Below are 18,774 nucleotides of genomic sequence, written 5' to 3'. Positions count from 1 at the left end.
AGGGCCGTGCTTGCCTGGGTTATGCCAGCAAAAGGGGGTGCTCCTAGGAACTTACGTCTGCAATGGACGCGTGATCCGCGATTTGACAGTAAATAGAACTTGATAGGCTATTAACGTCTTTCCAGTTCCGTTATATGGGGGAAATACGGCCTATAGGTTGTGGAGCTTGTGCCAGACTATAGTAATGAATGATAACCCTGGGGCTGAACTGTTCCAGAGTGTAGAGCCAGAGACAGTAACCAAATTTTGTCTTTGAAGGTTCTGTCAAGGAAGGCATACATCTCTTTTATGAAAGAAAAAGAGTCCTCGTAGGCTGTGTTCCTGGGATTTCGCTACTACGGCGTGGAGGATTCTGGTCATTAAGGGATAAAGTCGAGTAAGCAAGCGCTAGAGAATAGATACTGTGCACGATTAGGTCATATCTTTGTTTGAGCTCCTAGGAGAGACCGTAGGCAGCAAAGCGCTTATCATCGGAGGAAGTGAAACAAAGAAAGAAGCGTTTTGTGGGCCAGCCGGATCATCAAGGGTTAGCGATCAGGGTGCTCAGGGAGCAGCCCAGGGCGGCGGGGGGGACTAACTCAGGCGATCGCTTCGCGAGGCGGCAGTGTTACCGTCACCTTTATTACAATCCCAAGTGTTTCCAATTACCATGGAACCCATTTTCTACTAGTAGCACTACTACTAGTGCATAAAGTGCTGCAGCAAGTTGCGAATAGTATCGCATCGGGATAGTTCAACTAAAATCCCTTACTGGCAATATCTGACTGCTCCCTCTACTAAAGAGGGGAGTTCAGAAGTCTGGCCACGCTTTAGGGCAGTAGCGTGTGCCCATACTTTTGTTACTAGCAACCAGGCCCGATCTCATCTAGTAATACGAAGACGCCAATTCAAGTTTCTACAAACTAGAATAGTTTTCACTGAATGTTTCAAAGTCTTTGAACTCGAGTCTTTCAAAATAAAGGGAGAAAAAGTATGATATACACGAAATGAAAAGAGGTATCAATCAAAAACCAAAGTATTCCATCCAAAACACCGCGCCACGAGAAGACAATTATTTCAAACACCACAGAAAAGCCCATGCGCCGCCACCACATCATTATTAAAACTCCAAACAGCTTCCTCGGCACCTGCTCTTGCCATGACTCCTGGTAAGAAACGAGTTTTGGGAAAGAGAATTGCGAAAACAAAAATGTAGATCCCGGATATCGAACTGCATCCACTCATCACCAGTTCCAGGTCCGGCTGGAGGCAGTAAATACCGGCGGCTTCCATTGTAATCGGGCAGGATCTATCTTGCGTGCGCCCTTGACCTTCTCCTTTTCGAGTCGCTTGTTGTGCTCTTCTAGGGCGTAGTCCGTCAGAACGATGACCCAGTTTCCCTTCTGTGGAGAGTGTCAGCATTATATCTTCTTGGGGTCCTCATGGACAGAAATGTAAGGAGAGGAAACAGGTGAAACATACGTGATAACGAAGCATATTGAAAACAACGAGTGTTTCGTGAACATCTTTCTCCGTCATGGCAGTTATAACAGCCAACTCGTTCTCACTCATAGCTTCTCGGTTCGGCTCCGTTAATAACTCGACAAGTGTCTCTCGCCAATACTGTCGATAACCGAGCAGACCTAAATCACTCAGCGGCTTCTCGGGGGAACCAAGTTTGCCTTCGCGCTTGCTGAGCTCGTAGCTGAATGAGATGAGCAGACGACCGAATCCACGGCGCTGGTACTGCGGTAGAGTCAAGATACAGGCTAGATTGTATCCCTCGGCGGAATCCTTCTCCTTGGAGAAATATCCGACAAGATGGCACCCCGTCTCGTCACGGGTACACATGCAGTAGAACATGAAAGGGTCGACGTCATAGTAGAGAGTTTTGTGATCAAGGAAAAGCTTGCTGAGCAGACAAAGGTTCCGACACCAAGTCCGCTGACGACGACCATCAACCTCGAAGAAAGAGATATTCTCGTCGCGGTAGATTTCATTGCCGGGAGGATGGACCAGGGTGCATTTTGCGCGGTGGCGCTCAAAGGCACGCTGGTTGTCGAAGTAACTCAGACAGAACTCGTCGATGTAAACCAGATCGACGTCCGAGAATGAATCCGGGTACGGGGAGAAATACCACGGTTCAACGTCGAACTTGCCCATTTGGAGACGAGTCAAGTTTCGCACTCGGTGGATCTCCGTTGGATTCTGGGTCATACTACCGCTGGTACGGAGGCGTTCGATTTCTTCTTCGCGGGTGATTACCTCGCCCGATACGGTTTTGACTTCTTCTTCCTCGGGAGTCTTTTCGTCTTGGGCATCTGCCATTTCCACGTCTTCGAAATCCACGACCTTGGGCGTGCCATCTGCGGAGGCTGCCTCGGCTCCGAATGAGTCGCCGGGGGTTGAGGCATCGCGGTTCTCTTTGCCGCCTGCCTTTGATGGACGCGAGGCCTTGCCAACGTTGACGTTCTTGCCACCCAAAGCATCGGGGGTGCTGGAGACTTCGCGGCTATCACCAGCTAGTTGTTGCTTGGGGTTCTTGCTGGGCGCCGCCTTGTTGGAGGCGCTGGCTTTCTTCTTGTCTGCTTTTTCGGGCTGGGGCCACTCCACCTCTTGTGTGAGGTCAATTCGAGTTGATGCAACCCATTCTAGGATACTATGTCAGTATTCGGATGTTTCATTGATTCCACAAATAGCTATGCAGCTGAACTTAGGGCTAGCATACCATCCAGACGCTTATTGAAGTCAACATAGTGCACGCTAGTCGTATTTGTTAGCATGATCGATTCTTCCGTCGTAATGTGGGAAATAATATCAACATACTAAAAAGAAGGACCATCCTTCCGCTGTCTGATTGAGAGAATCTCCGCCTTGCGTAGTTCTCCATCCTGTGAAGCCCCAAGTCAGTATGATATCACGTGATGTATTCCAGAATCTGCGCCTGTTGCAACGTACCTTCTGCACCATGGCCTTCACACCGATCCTATGATCCAGATTAGTAAATGCGACCGATGAAAACCGACTCGAATAGTTGATTGATGCATGTCAGAAATAAATTCTGGCCGATCTTGGGCTCACCTGATAGTGTTGAGAGTGGCGAAGCCCTTCTCGACGGGGTCGGGCGTCCCCGTCGCCTCGCCGTGGGGGTCTCGGACGCCCATGATGGTGAACTGCTTGCAGAACCGGGGCAACCAAAGACTGAGATGAAAATGATGGATATGATGCGATGCGCGATGGGGAGTTCGAGTTGCACGGTGAAGGCGGAAGAGGAGAGACGCACGGCAGATTGAGGCAATTCGACTTACCGCCCACAGTTTCCGGATCAGCAACGATGCGACGCCAGCATAAAAGGTGAAGTTTCTAGTAGTATTGGACAAGACTATCAAGCTCAAGATCTGTTCTATTCTAATCCTCAGTGGCGGTATCTTGAATCATAAATCCCCAATTACCTATACATAATGATTATCTACTATTCTAATCTTGTTCTTACAGATACTAGTAGTAGTATATAAGATGCCAGTTATACTTCCAATGGATTTTAATTTACCATAGCAAATAAAAAGAACTTGAACCTTTCCTAATGATACAATAAACGAAGCGGGTAATGGGTCATGACCTTCCAGAAAAGAACTCGGCGAAAAAAGAGATATCCAACAAAGCCAACAACTTAATGCCACCCATTAACCGTGGCAGTCCCGGCGACAAGCTCATCAAGTTCGTCCTTCCGGCTCTTATACAATTCCTGTGCCTCACGCTCGCGGCGCATGATCGAAGAAACCTCCTCTCGCAGCTTCTCCAGACGACTCGACACAGCCGCCTCCTCTGAGATCTGTAAGGTGCGGAAGGCGTCCAGGTCATCTTGAACCTTGGGCAATGTGACACTGGCTTCCACGATCTTGGAGCGTAGCGTCTTGGCACGGTTCTGATATCCGCCATAGTGCAAGGACAGCTTCTTCTCCAGCTTGTTGCCTCGTTCGGCGGTGGCAAGGAGAGATTCTTGGACATTATCAAAGGCACCGATCATGCGCTGCTCCTCCAGGAATGCATCTTGCTCCTCTTCATCGATGTACTTGTCCAGGCCGGGTAGAGCTTTGGCGCGGGTGTTTGTCCAAACGCCGTCAAACTGTTCTTGCCAGTTCTCTTGTTGTTGTTGCTGTGCTTCAGCAGCCGCTTCGGCGGCGATAGCCACTCGAGCGGCCTCCAGGAACTTATCATCAACACGGCCCAGCTTGGGCGCCTTGCCCTCCACCTTAGCGCCCGGGACTGGGTACCTCCGTGCGTCGTGGGCAATGATAAGTGCAGCCTCCTTGGCGATAAGACCTTCAATCGGGTCAGCGACATGGGAGGCCCGCTCCATCAAGGCGCTGAGATCGAGGACAGCAGGTCGAGGCAAACCTCGCTGGTACGCCTGTGACTGGCGCTTGAACTCTGCTTGAGCGGCCTTCTCACGAGCCTCGCGGTCTCGGCGATCCCGCTCAGCCGCGTCTTCCTCGCTGAACTCGACAGCAGCAGCAGGCTCGGCGGTCTCGGAGGGAAGTTCCTCTAGTTCCCATTCGGTCTCCTTAGGCCTCGGAAGCGAGGCGAGCTTGCTGCGCATTTGTTGGCGCATAAAGTTCTCGTGGGTTCTGATATCACGAGGGGTGCTTCCAACAGGCTGGGCTCCCTCGCGATTAAGAGCGAAGTGGTCTCGAGGCGTCCGTAGCGGCGTGGCACCAGGCCCAATACCGCCCTGTAGAGGGGTTGCGCCCACGCCGTTGGCCTGTCGGAACGGTGTAGCCATTGGGTTAGGAGTAACAATATCTTGTCGTCGAGGGGCAATTCCATCAAAGCCAGTGGAAGAGCCACCCTCGTGAAGAGGAGTGTTGTCGCCTCCAAGCAGAGACGATTGTGTTTCGGTCAAAGCCCGAATGTTCTTAATTTCATTCGCGATGTGATCTTCTTCAGGGGCAGCTCGGGGTGTTCTGATGGGAGTTCCTCCAACAATAGCTCCGTAGTTTCCAATAAGACCCCGAGTCATCTCTTCATCGGCACTCATCCGGCTAGCTTTGTCTCCAGCCATGCCCATCTTGATAATATCCTCCATCTCGCCTTCGCTGACTTGCGGCGCCGGCAGATTCAGACCCCGTCGCTTGCTGCTTTGCTCTGCTTCGCGAATCTTCTGCATTTGGCCGGCACGCGCGGCGGCAGCGGAAGCAGCTGAAGTGCTGTTCTTGTCGCTCTTTTGTTTTTTGCGCTCATTATCCTCGTCTTGGTCGCCCTTCCGCTTATTGGCCAGCTGCTGCTTTCGAGGGTCGAACATCTCTCGTTGGCGTTCATTGGTGGCTTGCTCCTCGATGGTATCGTAGAATCCAGGTGCGGCCGGCTTCTCGAATGGGATATCGGCATTGTAATCCATCTGGCCCGGCTTCCGGGTAACCACCTTGACGTTAATACCGGCATGCTTGAGCTCACGGCGCTTCTGCAACACGGCCAAACGGCGCGACTCTTCCAGCTGACGCTCGCGAGCCTTACGCTTTGCCTTTTTACCCTGTGTGTTGGCGAGACGCGCACGAGCTTCGCTGAGCATCTCCTTCTCATCCTCGTCCAGATCGATAGTGTCGGGGCGGGCGGGCTTCGATTCAGGGTCGGGATCCAGCTCGCCGGGGCGTAGACGTCGGACATCATCGGCGCTAGGAGCAGCGGACTCTCCTCCTTCAGGTCCTCCCAATCCCAGATCATCGTTCTCACGGGCTTCCGCCTCATCCAGCAGTTTTTGATACCGTTCGAGACATTGTGTGGCGGTCCGACCGACGATAGGGGCAATGGTACGCCATTGGGTGGGCATCAATTTGGCCAGGTGCAAAAGCTTCTCGTCTTCCTCGCGCGACCATTCGACCTTACGGATACCCGGGTCCAACCATTCTATCCAGCGCGCTTTGCATTGCTTCGGGGTCTTTCGAGCGAGGAGCGAAGAGACTCGGGCCCATTGGTTGAGACCATATTTCGATACCTATGACCAGTCAGCATTTGCACCATCCGGGGGAAAACAAAAAGACAGAAGCTTGATATCGCAATTTGAAGGTAACTTACGGCGGCCCGAAGGACTTCGTCCTCGATATTGGTCCTAAAATTGTATTAGTCGCGAGTAGGTAGAAGATGGAGGTTTGACAGAAAACTCACCAGACACCTCCCTTGACGACAGGCATGGCGCACGATCAAAGCAGACGCTTTTTTATCCAACCTGTAAGTGGTAGGGATCGAATTGCAAGCTGCCGGGGATAAAGAAAAAGACGAGGTCCCCGGAGAGTCGCGCGCAGAAGTGAAGCTAGATGTGGTCTTGAATCTCTTCTGGCACGCGGAAGTTCAAAGTCGCTTCACCGCCCGCTTGGCCGCCCCCGCGTTAGTCAGCAGATTCCCGGACTTTTTGGTTTTTTTTTTGGTTCGTCGGCCCTGCAAAAAAAAAAGAGAACTTGAACGGAAAGAGAGACTCCACCAACCAACCATGTCGACCAAGTTGGATGCTCCGCAGCAGTTCAAGCAGCCTTCTCGCAAAGGCAAGAAGGCCTGGCGTAAGAATGTCGATGTTACAGAGGTCCAGGAGGGACTGCGCCAGTTGAAAGATGAAGAAATCAAAGGGTATGTCGATTGTCTCCATAAATATTCAACTTTGAAATAATTGAGGCTCTTGCTAATCATTTTTTTGTCTTTTCTCAGTGGCCTTGTGTCTGAGAAACCCTCCGATGAACTGTTCACTATCGATACCACTGGCACTGAGCATGTACGAAATGCCATCGCAAAAAAGCACAAGCCCCTCAAGGCCGACGAGATCATCGCTCAGCGTTCTGCTATTCCAGCAATCGACTCCCGCAAGCGCGTCAACTCCAATGTGACCGACGGTGTCATTGAGCCAAAGACCAAGAAGCACCGCAAGGACTGGGTGACCAAGAAGGATATGCTACGCCTGAAGCAGTCGGCGAGGGATGCGGATTTCACCAAGAAGGGCAACAACCAACTTTACGACCCCTGGGCGGAGGATGCCGATGCCGATGACTCCGTCGCTGTCGAAGACCCCCAGTTTAACTTCCTGCCCAAGCCTAAGGCCAAGGTCGCCCCGGAGACCTTGAAGCACGCCCCCATTTCGCTTGCAGCCAACGGAAAGGTCATCCCCGCAGTGCGCATGCCCCATGCAGGAACCAGCTACAACCCCGTTTTTGAGCAGTGGGACCAGCTACTTGAGGAGCATGGAAAGGAGGCAGTCGAGGCGGAGAAGCTGCGTCTCGAGGAGGAGCGGAAGGAGCAGGAAAAGCAGCGTTTAATCGAAGAAGCCCAGGGCGACGATGGCGAGGTCAAGTCTGACGATGAGAGCGCATGGGAAGGCTTCGAGAGTGAATATGAGAAGCCCGAGTGGCTGAACAAGAAGCGTCCCGAGAGAAAGTCTAAGACCCAGCGGAACAAGGCCACACGACGAAAGGAAGCCGAGAGGCTAGCGAAGTGGGAGGCTCAGAAGACCAAGAAAGATGCCCAGCTCGCCCGTGTGGAGGAGCTCACAGAACTCGCCAAGCAACGAGAACTCCATGGTGCGGATGATTCGGATGCCGACGATGGGGAGGAGGGTGATGAGACCAAGTTGCGCCGAAAGCCCTTTGGTGGCAAGAATGCGTACGTACCCTTCATTATTCTACTTGAAAACTATTTGGGGCCATTGCTAACTACTATCACAGTCCTCCTGAGAAGCGCTTGGAACTAGTCCTCCCCGATGAACTCCAGGACTCTCTCCGTCTGCTTAAGCCTGAGGGTAACCTTCTGGACGACCGTTTCCGTACGTTGATTGTGCAAGGCAAGCTTGAGTCTCGCAAGCCTGTGACGCAAGCTCGCAAGGCGAAGAGAAAGGTTACGGAGAAGTGGATGGCCAAGGATTTCAAGGTCCCTGGTGTCGAGTACTAGTAAAACTTGTTTATCTGGCTTTGATGACTTTCAAAATGGCGTACCGGGATGATTGGACATACATCATGGGCAAATATCAGCGCTCTACATATTGTTTCTGGGATAAAGTAGAGATTTATAGTTTCAAATTTGATCAGACCATCTATTCTTGTACCTCAACAGCGTAGATCAGTAACTCAGGAGTGATAATAGTATTCAATAGTCCTTCCCATGTTTCCTCTCATATAGTTGATACGATATTTCCTTTTAAAGCAGGCGGTGTGCTCCTATCAGCGCGCCACTTTTTTGTCGGCAGAAAAAGTGAACGGCAATTCGTCTCCTCCGAATCGACTCCAACTTTTTTCATCGCAATGCAATAACCTCGACAGAATTGGTACCCTCGGAATGGACACAGCAAGTCTTTCCAGCAACTGGAAGAAGTTACAGGCAACTCTCAAGAAAGGAAGTGCCTCAACCTCGGCACCGGCCTCCAAATCGGCCTCGAAACGCAAGGTTTCTGATCGCGAGTCCGGACATGGCACCGTGAAGAAAACAAAGTTCACTCAGAAAGACCAGTCAAAATCCAGAGACTCAAAACCACTCCTGAAGAGGAAAAGAATGGCGGACGGAGCAGAGACTGATTCGTCCTCGACAACTTTACGGAGGAAGTCTAGCACTGCAACTTTGTCCAAGACTCCGACGGAAACACTCAGATCGAAAGAGAATGAGGGCCTCTCCGCTACGTACGTTTGAATCTCGACTATTATTTCTCCCTCAATATCTACATGAAGTTTACTAATGTCATTCCTTCCTTACAGCGCTGAAATAGGAAAATATGTCGCCATGGATTGCGAAATGGTAGGCGTTGGACCGCACCCCGACAACGACTCCGTCCTTGCACGAGTTAGTATCGTCAACTTCAACGGCGACCAGATCTACGACTCCTACGTTCGGCCTAAAGAGATGGTTACAGATTGGCGAACACACGTCAGCGGCATTATGCCGAAGCACATGGTGGAAGCGCGAACCCTCGAAACAGTCCAGAAAGAGGTATACGGGATCATGGAAGGACGGGTTCTTGTCGGTCACGCCGTGAGCAACGACCTCGATGCCTTGATGTTTGCTCACCCGAAGCGTGATATTCGTGATACAAGCAAGCACGCGGAATACCGGAAAATTGCCGGCGGTGGATCCCCCCCGACTGAAGATTCTTGCGGAGCACTTCCTTGGGTTGAAGATTCAGGAAGGGGCGCATTCTAGTGTGGAGGATGCTCGGGCGACAATGGCTTTGTATAGGAGAGAGAAGGACTCGTTTGAGCGGGAGCATTTGAAGAAGTGGCCGATCCGGGCGAATACTGAAAATAGAGAAAAGGTGGATGGGCAGAAAAAGAAGAAAAAGAAGAAGTCGACTAAGAAGAAGCGCTGATCTTCTTTATTACTTGGTGCCGGCCTGATGAGGCGAAGCGAGACGAGACGAGACTGTATCTAAATACCCTTGAGGTGCACATGTATACCCCAATTCGCATCCAGTTGAAGAATTGCATTAGAATTTGACATATATGACCAATACTATAGAGTATAATTGTATGAAAATAATCATTTCCTAAGTTGAAAGTAAAGAATTGAGCAACGTGTGTGTTCAAGTAATTGTATAACACTAGAAGTGTAGCGACTGTCCGCTCTCCGCCCAATTCCACTTAACGCGCAGCGCGACGCGCCTTTCGACCACGCAAAGAACTACACAACTTCAATACCCTCGCGACACACCCAAGTCAAGCCAGTTTAACTTTCACTTCGGTCGATCGCCAAACAACTGCATCTTGCCAAATATCTATACCACACCCATCGACCACCTAGCTCCGCGGGGCGATCACAGCTCGCGACACCATGCCAGACATGTATGCCTTCCAATCGGCCTCAAAGCCAGGTGCACAGTCAGAAGAAGGCTCCTCTGGCGCAACATTCACACCCAACATTCTCCCCTGCCGAATTCATCATGATGGACCCATCGAGCCCGCCGGGCGATTCTGGGCGCCGAAGACGGACGAGAAAGGTACGGACAGTTCTGCCGTTCCAACCATATCCACTCGCACAGGCATTGAAAAGCCGTAAATATACTGATTGATAAATGGATCAGACAATATTGAGACCGCACATTATCGTGGCCGCAGACTGCGTGGCCGGCGCGTTGCAGTTCCAGATGGATACCAAGGTGCGCAGCCAGGCAATCCTCATTTCTGAACACTTTACGGGGGTGTGAACTTACAAATAACTCGTGGACAGGCGTCATCGCAACACCAACAGAGCGTATTCTCCCTCCTTCGCAATCATTCGACCAAAATGAAGACGTCGTCGAAGTTCAACCTGAGGAATCGGTCAAGATCCTCGAGACACAGGGTACCTTTGAAGATATGATGATCTGGGGACATGAGCATTTGCCTGCGGCGGATGATGTCTATGTTAAAGGTGTGGAGGAATGGGTGCGGTTTGCCGAGACGGTATGTTCACCTTTCTCTCCTTTTAGGGGTTTACTCTGACCTTTTTTAAGATGCATGGTGTTCCTTCTACTGGTGATGGGAAGGACGCGTCCAAGTAACCATTTATGACGAGAACAGCTAAACTACTAGTAACTGCATAGCTTGCCTTGGCCTCAAAATAATAATGTATCGCCTGCCAGAATTTAATGCGTTAACCTTGGAAAATAAGATCCAATATGCCACTTCTACCTGCTAGGACGAATATCACCCCGTAGCCATTGCATAAGAGTACGGTAGCATCAATATGCTATAAGGTAAAAGAGATGAAAAGGAATGCATTGAAACACTCGCATAGCGAGTCACACCAACCGGGGTATCATGTTATCACCGAACCTAACAGAACCAGCCTGTTCCACACCCAACCCGCAAGTATCGGATCGAAAAAAAAAAAAAAAAAAACCGGCCACAATGCCAATAAGAAGTTATGCGTGAGCATCCAGCGCCCCTAAACGCCAACGTCTGCATTCCACCAACGAGAAGAACCAAATGCCGAATAAAGTCGTAAATCATATCTATCACACTCATACCCCTTAAGCCGCCGCCACTGGGGTTTTGCGAGCAGCCTGTGAAGTTTGATCATTTGGGTCCATGGACCCAATGACGGGGGATGAGGTGGTATCGACAACACTATCGAATGGCGAAAACAGATTTCCGCCGCCGAACAGAGAGGATGGCTGGCTGTCGTCGGTAGAGAAGAGAGAGCCGCCACCTCGACCACCGATGGCATGCTGCATCTGCTCTTTGATCCGGACGTATCTATACTTGGTCTTAGAGGTGATGAGGGTATGTTCAGCGATGGGTTTGGGCGCGGATCGGGCAATGGCCGCCATGACGGAATCTCGTTCTTCGTCTGAATCAACGGGCCCGCTTGTTTCCAAATCTTCTTGCAGCGGAGCATTGGCGTCGATAGCAGCCTCTGTAAGTAAGAATAAAACATATTAGTCCAAACGTTCTCTGTAGTCAAAGACGGGAGAAGTAGGGGGGAACACATACTCTGCTGTCGAGCCTGGTTCTTTTTCTGATATTGCTGTAGTAGCATATCATATGGTAAAGACCGACCCGGCACTGCACGCTTCGCGCCCATCGAGTGACTCTTACATGTCAACGAGCGCGCGCATTGAGCACCATTGGGCAATGTGACACCACACTGCTTCTCGACATCGACAGGCCCCTTAGGCTTAGCCGCCTTCGCCTTGGGCTCATCCTTCTTCTTCTTCTTGGGCTTGGTATCATCTTCGTCCGCCTTGCGCTTCTTTCCCTTCTTCGTCCCATCTTCGGTGCCCTTGACAGCACTCTTCTTCGCACTCTTCTGGCCTTTCATCGAATCTTCTGGCCCATCTTTTTCGTCGATATCGCCCACATCACCGGCCTTGGCTCGATTCGCCGCGTCGCGCGCCTCCTTCTTCTTGCGCGCTTTCTCCTGCTTCGCTTTCAGACAGCCACGAATGTGCTCCGGCGCACTGGACTTGAGCGCGGGGCGCTTGCAATGTTTGCATATAACCGTTTCCAGCAAGTCCTGCTCACGCGGTTTACCCGTCGGGAAAGAGGCGGCGATCTTATCGTCCAATTTGGGCAGTGGTGAGGAAGTAGGCGAGGTATCGAGGGGACCATCCTTGCTATCTGAAAAAAAAAAAAAAGAACCACAGGTAAGCTCGTGTCCCCTTTCCAATTAAAAGCTAGCCAGACAGCCAGCATCCTGTGCCAAAAGCGAACGTACCATCTGCCTTCTTCTTCGTCGAGCCCTTAGATGTCTTCTTCACCTTCATCTTGCCGGGTTTGGTATCCTTTTCTGTAAACTTGTAGCCCGACGCCTCGACCAAATTGCCCGAGGCTGTTTAGTCGGAGAGAAATGTTAGCCATCCCATCTTTCAATCTTGCCGGCCCTGATCAGGCGCGGTTCATAGTCACGCTTTCCCATCAAAGGGTTGCGGTGGCGGGCCTACCTCGACTGGAGTCGCCGTTAGTCGTCATGATGAGCGCAAGTGCTGTAATTGCCCTGGCGCAGCGGATCTCTCTCTCTCTCTGGCACTCTCTGTAGAATTCTTGTCGTGCCAGGGTGGTTGTCGGGGTGGTTGTTCACTTCGATGTCCGTCGTCGACGGTCGGGCTGGGGCTCCGCATTTGGGACTGGGTCACGTGTTTCCCGTAAGTGATCCGTCGTCATAGTAAAGAGGCACACCAGGAACTTGCATATATTTTGAAAATCTCAGGGTGGTTTTTGTGTTGATTGCAGAAATGTTATAGGACCCCTTGCATACTTTGAGCAAGTCTTGGAAAGCCTTCCAGGCATTCGAGTCTTAAACCAGAATCTAAACCTTGGACAAGTAGTAATTCTAGGTAGTACTAGTACTAACGTGTTTCATGGGTTATCCGGCCACCCGTGCAAGCCGGCCACCCAAGAACACCATAAAAGCGATATTTTATATAATTCGATATTTCAACAGCCATACCTTTTTAAGGCTATATATTATCCAGTATTCGTGCTCAACGATATAGAACAATATAGTTTAATTTGAACTAATTTCATTAATTTTATTAACTATTCTACTATATTGCCATTCAACACATCGTGATATATATATTTCATCGAAGATAAGCATATTTAGCTGCATACCTAGGTACTATCCATGGATATATGCCTATGTTATTACTTTCTATATTTTTGTGATAGGGGTATAACAGCGGTCACAGAACTTCAATATTGAGGTTTTAATTACTATAGATGTTGAGATATCGAATTGTAATTTATCGCTTTTAGTATGGTGTTTTGAGTGGCCGGCTTACACGGGTGGCCGGATAACCCATTAAACACGTTATACCCTGCTGGTAGAGCGCCTTTGGGATTCTGGCAGGCAGGCCATTTTACTATCTTGTGTTTCTGGTCTTTCCTATCCTATTAATGCATCCCTTGTACGATAGTAGATTTTTATACTACTGGTAAATGTCATCGTACGCGGCATGTGGAGATGCCTTAAGCATAAGGCCTCACTGACAAACCCCACTGAGTGAATCAGCATGACCAGTTGAACTATACGACTCGATATCTGTAAGCATATTGGGACTGCTTAAGGCAATTTTGCCGGTGTCATAGAATCCCTTGTCGACACATATCTCCAAGAAGAAAAAGGAAATGAGGAGGACCAACTTCTGCGCCGGGGAAGATGTGGCCAATGCAACACGGCGTGGAAAATGGTAATTCGGGAGATCGATGATCGAAAGGATGTGTGCTTGCTTTTAACACAATGATAGGACTTAGGACCAGGCTTGATCCCTCAAAATGATCTGTGGAGAAGCCAGGCAGACCGGGTTCTTCCGAGGACATTGAAAGCCAGTGATATGGTAGAAGATCCCAAGCAGACGCCTCGAGGAGCAATCCGATGGGTCGGGGAGTACTTCTTCTCAATTTTTATCGAAGGAGCAGATGTTTCGGCAGAACCTGTCTCTTTTACGAGGTCAGTGTTATCGGACTGTTATGAGGAGATGGAGAGACTGGTGGTATCTTCAAGGGGAAGAGCCTAGGGCCAAGAAATCCCAATGTATCGTAAATTGAGATAGAAGCATAGCTAGGGTTACCTTACCTTGCTATGCCGGCAACTGGAAGTATAACCAATTCTTTGTAGCATGGTAGTTATTGTAAGAGAGAACTCCGTCATCAATTGAGCATGCCAGAAAAACCTGAAGCATCTTCCATTAATATCGTACATTACACCTATTCTTCCAATCAATCGTGCCGAACAAAGCACAAGCTACTATTAGTCCCCCCAAACCCAAAACTATTCGTCAAAACCACATCAATCTTCCTCGACTGAGCCTCATTAGCCGCATAATTGCAGTCAAACCCACTCGCTAATCGATCCAGGTTGATAGTAGGCGGCATAACATTCTAAAAAGCGTCAGCCCAACCAATCCCCCCCCAAGGAACAAAGCCCAGCTTAAGCACAAGGTAATACTTGGGACGGTTCAACTCACATCTTGAATAGCAAGCACACTAAAAGCAGCCTCGATAGCGCCAGCGCCACCGAGAAGATGCCCCACAGCACCCTTGGTACTGCTAATATTCACATTCTCCGCCTTCTCTTTACCACCCGGGCCAAGGAGAAGCGACTTGATAGCGGCGTTCTCAGCAGCATCGCCCACGATCGTAGAAGTTGCGTGCGCATTGACATAATCTACCGCGGAGGGTGGGAGTTGGGCTTGTTTGAGCGCTTTCTTCATCGCCATGTATGCGCCTTCGCCGTTTTCTTTGGGAGCTGTCATGTGGTGCGAGTCGCTGGAACAGCCGTAGCCTTTGACTTCGGCGTAGATTCTTGCGCCACGGGCGCGGGCGTGTTCGAGTTCCTATTGGTGGTAGTACTGTTGTAAGTGATGTGGGGAGACAAATATTGGGTGAGATGCACTACTCACCTCGAGAATAAGCACGGCGGCACCCTCGCCAACGACGAAACCTTTACGATCTGCATCGAAGGGTCTGGATGCTTTCTCTGGATTATCGTTAAAATCAGTCGCCAGACTTCGGGCCCGGGCGAATCCTCCAATGGCGAGGGGGTGGATGCATGACTCGGCGCCTCCGGCTACCATCACGTCTGCGTCTCCGCAGGCGATGAAGCGGGCTGCGTCGCCGACGGAGTGTGCGCCGGTGGTGCAAGCTGTTGTTGCGGAATGGTTTGGGCCCTGGAAGTTGTGTGTAAGTGATGTGTGCGATTATTTTTAATTCTTTCCTGGGAAAGGTGTGTGTGTTCGTACCATGAATCCATATTTCATAGATATATGGCCCGCACCTAGGTTAATCAACAGCTTGGGAACGAAGAGGGGGCTGACTTTTTTGTAACCCTGAGCCGAGTTGGTTAGTGTTAAAAAACGCATTTTTTATGAGGGATGCAGCAAGTTAGGAATGGAGACTCACTCCTTTGTCGTATGCAATGACAGTGTTATAGATCTCCTCGAAATTACCGATTCCGGATCCTAGACAGACTCCCTGCACAGACCATTAGTATGACTTCTCCCCAGTATACTCGAGGCAAGCTCAAAGCTACTAAGCTAATCAAGGTACATACCGTCGCTTCTCGCTGCTCAAAAGGCTCCGGCTTCCAACCAGCATCTTCCAAGGCCTCTTCCGTAGCAGCCATGGCGTATTGCGCGAAAAGAGCCATCTTGCGTTCGTCCTAGTTGAATAAGTGTCAATGCACACTACTGGTAAGAAGCAGCAGCAGCAGCAGCAGCAGCAGCAGCAGTAGCAAGAAATACGCACCCCTCGACTCAACCACTCCTCCGCCATCCACCCCCCATCCTTGCGACTGCCTTTGGGCACGACAGCGGCAATCTGACAAGGGACTTCCTTGAAGCGTTCGTCACGATCAGTAACATTGACGATGCCGCAGTGGCCATCCAGCAATCGCTTCCATGTTCGGCGCAGGCCTGTATCCGAAAGTGTTAGCTCCAGCCGAAGGAAAGGCACATGGCCTTATCGCCTGTGTTGAAGTTGCAGTAGACCCCAAGCTCTCCCCCTCCCCAGTTTTAGATAGGATAGATACCCCCCTCGGCATGCCGTCATTGGTTGACAAGACCTTCCCCATCCGGCCAAGTGGAGACGCCGGGCAGTTTTTTTGCGGCGAAAAGTCCGGGGATGCGGTGTCGGCGGATGGGATGCAGGTAGTCCATGTCGGTGCCGTCAATGCCAGCAGAAGTGCATGCTCGGCTGGCCCGATAGACAGATAGGGTGCAAGAGGTGGGGAAGAGAGGGTGAAGCTGCCATGATGTAGTGGATTGTGTAGAACTCACCTACGCCTAGCGGAGTCACCGCGCCCAAGCCTGTCACGACGACACGGCGCATGACAGCAATTGAGTTGTACAGCAGTAGCGGGAGCAATTGCAATTGCTATGAAGTAGATACGAAGCAGTGCGAAGCAAAGCAAAGCAAAGCAAAGCAGTGCAGTGCAGTGCAGTGCAGTGCAGTGCAGAAGTGGTTCAGCCAAGAAGGGAAAGTCTGGACGAAGTGGAAGTGCGGACTGGCGGACTGGCGGATCCCAGCGGGGCGCATCTGTTGGTCCTTCCCTTTCGATGTCCACGCCGATTAGGAAGTTGACAGGAGAATTCACCACCATGAACCACTTTATATCCCAGCTTTCCCTTCTTCTTTCTGTTTTCTCTCCAGATTAAGTGTCACTTGCTTTATTTTCTCACAATGCCCGCCTGGAAGTCCCTTGTCAGCCTGCTGGCGCTGACCGGTGGTGCTATCTCTTGCGCCCACCACGGCGATACCGAGGTCGTCCCCGAACATGAACGCGAGGAGTTGCTGAAGAAGTGGGATCAGGAGGTATGTGTGACAGTCAATTTGGAGCTTAATCGTACAAGCCATTCTAACAATTTTCTAGTGGTCCTTCTCCGGCATTGCCAGCTTTGCCCACCTCAACCCGGTCAAGTGCTTGATCGAGCCGAGCGAGAACTATGATATCGCCGTTATTGGCGCCCCCTTCGACACGGCCGTCAGCTACCGACCCGGTATGTTATATCCTATAATACCTACAGCTTGATCCTTCCAGAAAGCCAACTAATCCTTCCTTTTAAAAAACAGGCGCTCGCTTCGGACCCCGCGCCATTCGCGCCGCCAGCGCCCGCCAAATGTCCGGAACAAGCTTCAACACCCGCGCCGGCATAAACCCCTACAAATCCTGGGCCAAGATCACCGACTGCGGCGACATCCCAATCACCCCCTTCGACAATGGACTCGCCGAGCGCCAAATGTACGAAGCCTTCCTGGAGCTTGGTTCGCGCAAGACCGTCAACGTCGCGCCCAAGGGCGGCGATAGCATTGGCACCGGCCACCCGAAGCTCGTCACTCTGGGCGGTGATCACAGCGTTGCTCTCCCCGCTCTGCGTGCCTTGTATCAGATTTATCAGAAGCCGATTACGGTTCTGCATTTCGATGCGCATCTCGATACGTGGAATCCGGTCCGATACTCTTCGTATTGGCAGAGTGAGCAGACGCAGTTCAATCACGGCAGTTTCTTTCACAAGGCTAGTCGGGAGGGACTGATTTCCAACACCACCTCTGCGCATGCGGGACTGCGCACGCGCTTGACTGGTGTTGATGCGGGGGATTATACGAACCCCGGTCCTGAGCAGGGATTTATTCGGATTCATGCTGATGATATTGATGAGCTTGGTCCTATGGGTGTTGTTGAGACTATTATTGCTCGCACTGGTCTTGATCCTGAACAGCCTGTTTATCTCTCGGTTGATATTGATGTTTTGGATCCGTCGACTGCGCCTGGAACTGGTACCCCCGAGCCGGGTGGTTGGACTACGCGCGAGTTTATTCGTATCCTGCGCGGTTTGGAGAAGCTTAACCTTGTTGGTGCGGATATTGTTGAGGTCTCGCCTGCTTATGATAATAAGGGGGAGACTACGGCTCTTGCAGCGGCTCAGGTTGCTTTTGAAATTATTACTAGCATGGTCAAGTCGGGTGTTAAGGAGGATTTGGGTGGTTGGTATGGTCGTTTGTATGATGGTGAGACTGCTGAGGCGGAGGCGAAGTCTGCTGAGGAGGTTACTCGTGATGAGCTGTGAGTTTCAAGTGTGGGTTGTACAGGTTGCATATGAGATGAGACACATGATTGTAGTATGATAGTATAAAAGAATGAATGAATGCCCAAATGATATTTTATGTTCTGTCAGCGCGAGGAAGGAGTATATACTAATAGCCTTGGAAACTTGCAGGTCTCAGTGGCCTGCTGTTCATCCCATCTATTCAAATTTACAATAGTCCACTGTGTATTGATAATGCACGGCATTGATTGACCTGGACCTCCCTGGTTAATTGAACTATTGGTTCACTCCAAGTCCAAGTCCAAATTCAAGCCTAACATCAGCCGCACAGTGAACAGTCTACAAGTATTCAGATCATCAAAGAACTTGTCAATTGTGAGTCCTGTCTGCAACGTTCTAAGATCCAGGCTGATTTTGCTTTGCTCTCCGATCGGATAATAAAAATAAAAGGTGCATAAGCAGGATAGAGCAGAGCATGGCAGAACAGACAGAATAGAGCATATAATAGTAGATAGCGGGACAAATGCTTGTATCTTGGAAGAAAAAAAAAGCGGAAGCATCGAGCAGAGAAATGAAGAGTATGGAGAAAACCGCATGCAGGGAACATCGAATTCGAGCTAAACAGCAAGCTCAAACTTGATGGTATTGTCCAAATAGGCGTGATCAATAAGAAAAAAAAAAGATAAGACGAAGCGTGGAAGAAGTAAAGGGGGGTGGATGGATGGATGATGTAGGAAGAGGAGGAGTAACAAGGACGGAAATCATCAGCCAAAACAATCACGACGCCCTGACGTCCAACACCGAGACGA

At 50.4% G+C, this 18,774-nt stretch overlaps 8 protein-coding genes across 8 annotated transcripts; 4 read left to right on the top strand and 4 right to left on the bottom strand.

The window, feature by feature from the left end:
* Positions 1 to 1,223: 1,223 nt before the first annotated feature.
* N7481_003020 (NuA4 histone acetyltransferase complex catalytic subunit ESA1) lies at positions 1,224 to 3,143 on the bottom strand (the record flags this gene model as incomplete). The annotated part of the gene is made up of 6 exons (XM_057262239.1): positions 1,224 to 1,382; positions 1,462 to 2,630; positions 2,708 to 2,742; positions 2,806 to 2,870; positions 2,938 to 2,965; positions 3,061 to 3,143. 6 exons carry the CDS (start codon positions 3,141 to 3,143, stop codon positions 1,224 to 1,226), a joined length of 1,539 nt encoding a protein of 512 aa, XP_057123900.1.
* Positions 3,144 to 3,649: 506 nt separating this feature from the next.
* cef1 (putative cell division control protein (Cdc5)) lies at positions 3,650 to 6,167 on the bottom strand (the record flags this gene model as incomplete). The annotated part of the gene is made up of 3 exons (XM_057262238.1): positions 3,650 to 5,971; positions 6,052 to 6,085; positions 6,142 to 6,167. 3 exons carry the CDS (start codon positions 6,165 to 6,167, stop codon positions 3,650 to 3,652), a joined length of 2,382 nt encoding a protein of 793 aa, XP_057123899.1.
* Positions 6,168 to 6,463: 296 nt separating this feature from the next.
* N7481_003018 (ribosome biogenesis protein NOP53) lies at positions 6,464 to 7,905 on the top strand (the record flags this gene model as incomplete). Its single annotated transcript, XM_057262237.1, has 3 exons — positions 6,464 to 6,597; positions 6,676 to 7,620; positions 7,683 to 7,905. The coding sequence occupies 3 exons, from the start codon at positions 6,464 to 6,466 to the stop codon at positions 7,903 to 7,905; spliced, it is 1,302 nt and encodes a 433-aa protein (XP_057123898.1).
* Positions 7,906 to 8,289: 384 nt separating this feature from the next.
* On the top strand, positions 8,290 to 9,144 carry rex4 (putative 3'-5' exonuclease; the record flags this gene model as incomplete). The annotated part of the gene is made up of 2 exons (XM_057262236.1): positions 8,290 to 8,627; positions 8,703 to 9,144. The coding sequence occupies 2 exons, from the start codon at positions 8,290 to 8,292 to the stop codon at positions 9,142 to 9,144; spliced, it is 780 nt and encodes a 259-aa protein (XP_057123897.1).
* Positions 9,145 to 9,771: 627 nt separating this feature from the next.
* N7481_003016 (ribonuclease H2 subunit C) lies at positions 9,772 to 10,421 on the top strand (the record flags this gene model as incomplete). Its single annotated transcript, XM_057262235.1, has 3 exons — positions 9,772 to 9,937; positions 10,022 to 10,096; positions 10,168 to 10,421. 3 exons carry the CDS (start codon positions 9,772 to 9,774, stop codon positions 10,419 to 10,421), a joined length of 495 nt encoding a protein of 164 aa, XP_057123896.1.
* A 530-nt stretch (positions 10,422 to 10,951) lies between these two features.
* N7481_003015 (deubiquitination module subunit SGF73) lies at positions 10,952 to 12,392 on the bottom strand (the record flags this gene model as incomplete). Its single annotated transcript, XM_057262234.1, has 4 exons — positions 10,952 to 11,337; positions 11,415 to 12,041; positions 12,139 to 12,252; positions 12,365 to 12,392. The coding sequence occupies 4 exons, from the start codon at positions 12,390 to 12,392 to the stop codon at positions 10,952 to 10,954; spliced, it is 1,155 nt and encodes a 384-aa protein (XP_057123895.1).
* Positions 12,393 to 14,141: 1,749 nt separating this feature from the next.
* On the bottom strand, positions 14,142 to 16,250 carry N7481_003014 (putative beta-ketoacyl synthase (Cem1); the record flags this gene model as incomplete). The annotated part of the gene is made up of 8 exons (XM_057262233.1): positions 14,142 to 14,303; positions 14,390 to 14,758; positions 14,825 to 15,091; positions 15,164 to 15,250; positions 15,324 to 15,395; positions 15,475 to 15,582; positions 15,669 to 15,835; positions 16,199 to 16,250. 8 exons carry the CDS (start codon positions 16,248 to 16,250, stop codon positions 14,142 to 14,144), a joined length of 1,284 nt encoding a protein of 427 aa, XP_057123894.1.
* Positions 16,251 to 16,601: 351 nt separating this feature from the next.
* N7481_003013 (agmatinase) lies at positions 16,602 to 17,980 on the top strand (the record flags this gene model as incomplete). The annotated part of the gene is made up of 3 exons (XM_057262232.1): positions 16,602 to 16,733; positions 16,792 to 16,918; positions 16,992 to 17,980. Coding segments are annotated over 3 exons (1,248 nt in total), but the record flags the coding sequence as incomplete, so codon positions are not given.
* Positions 17,981 to 18,774: the final 794 nt, after the last annotated feature.

This window comes from Penicillium waksmanii (assembly GCF_028829765.1).
Source record: "Penicillium waksmanii strain IBT 27052 chromosome Unknown utg000004l:1.0-5674109.0:1.0-5678898.0, whole genome shotgun sequence".
Lineage (NCBI taxonomy): Eukaryota > Fungi > Ascomycota > Eurotiomycetes > Eurotiales > Aspergillaceae > Penicillium > Penicillium waksmanii.
Note: the sequence above shows the minus strand (reverse complement) of the source record. Positions and strands in the feature narration are given on the sequence as shown.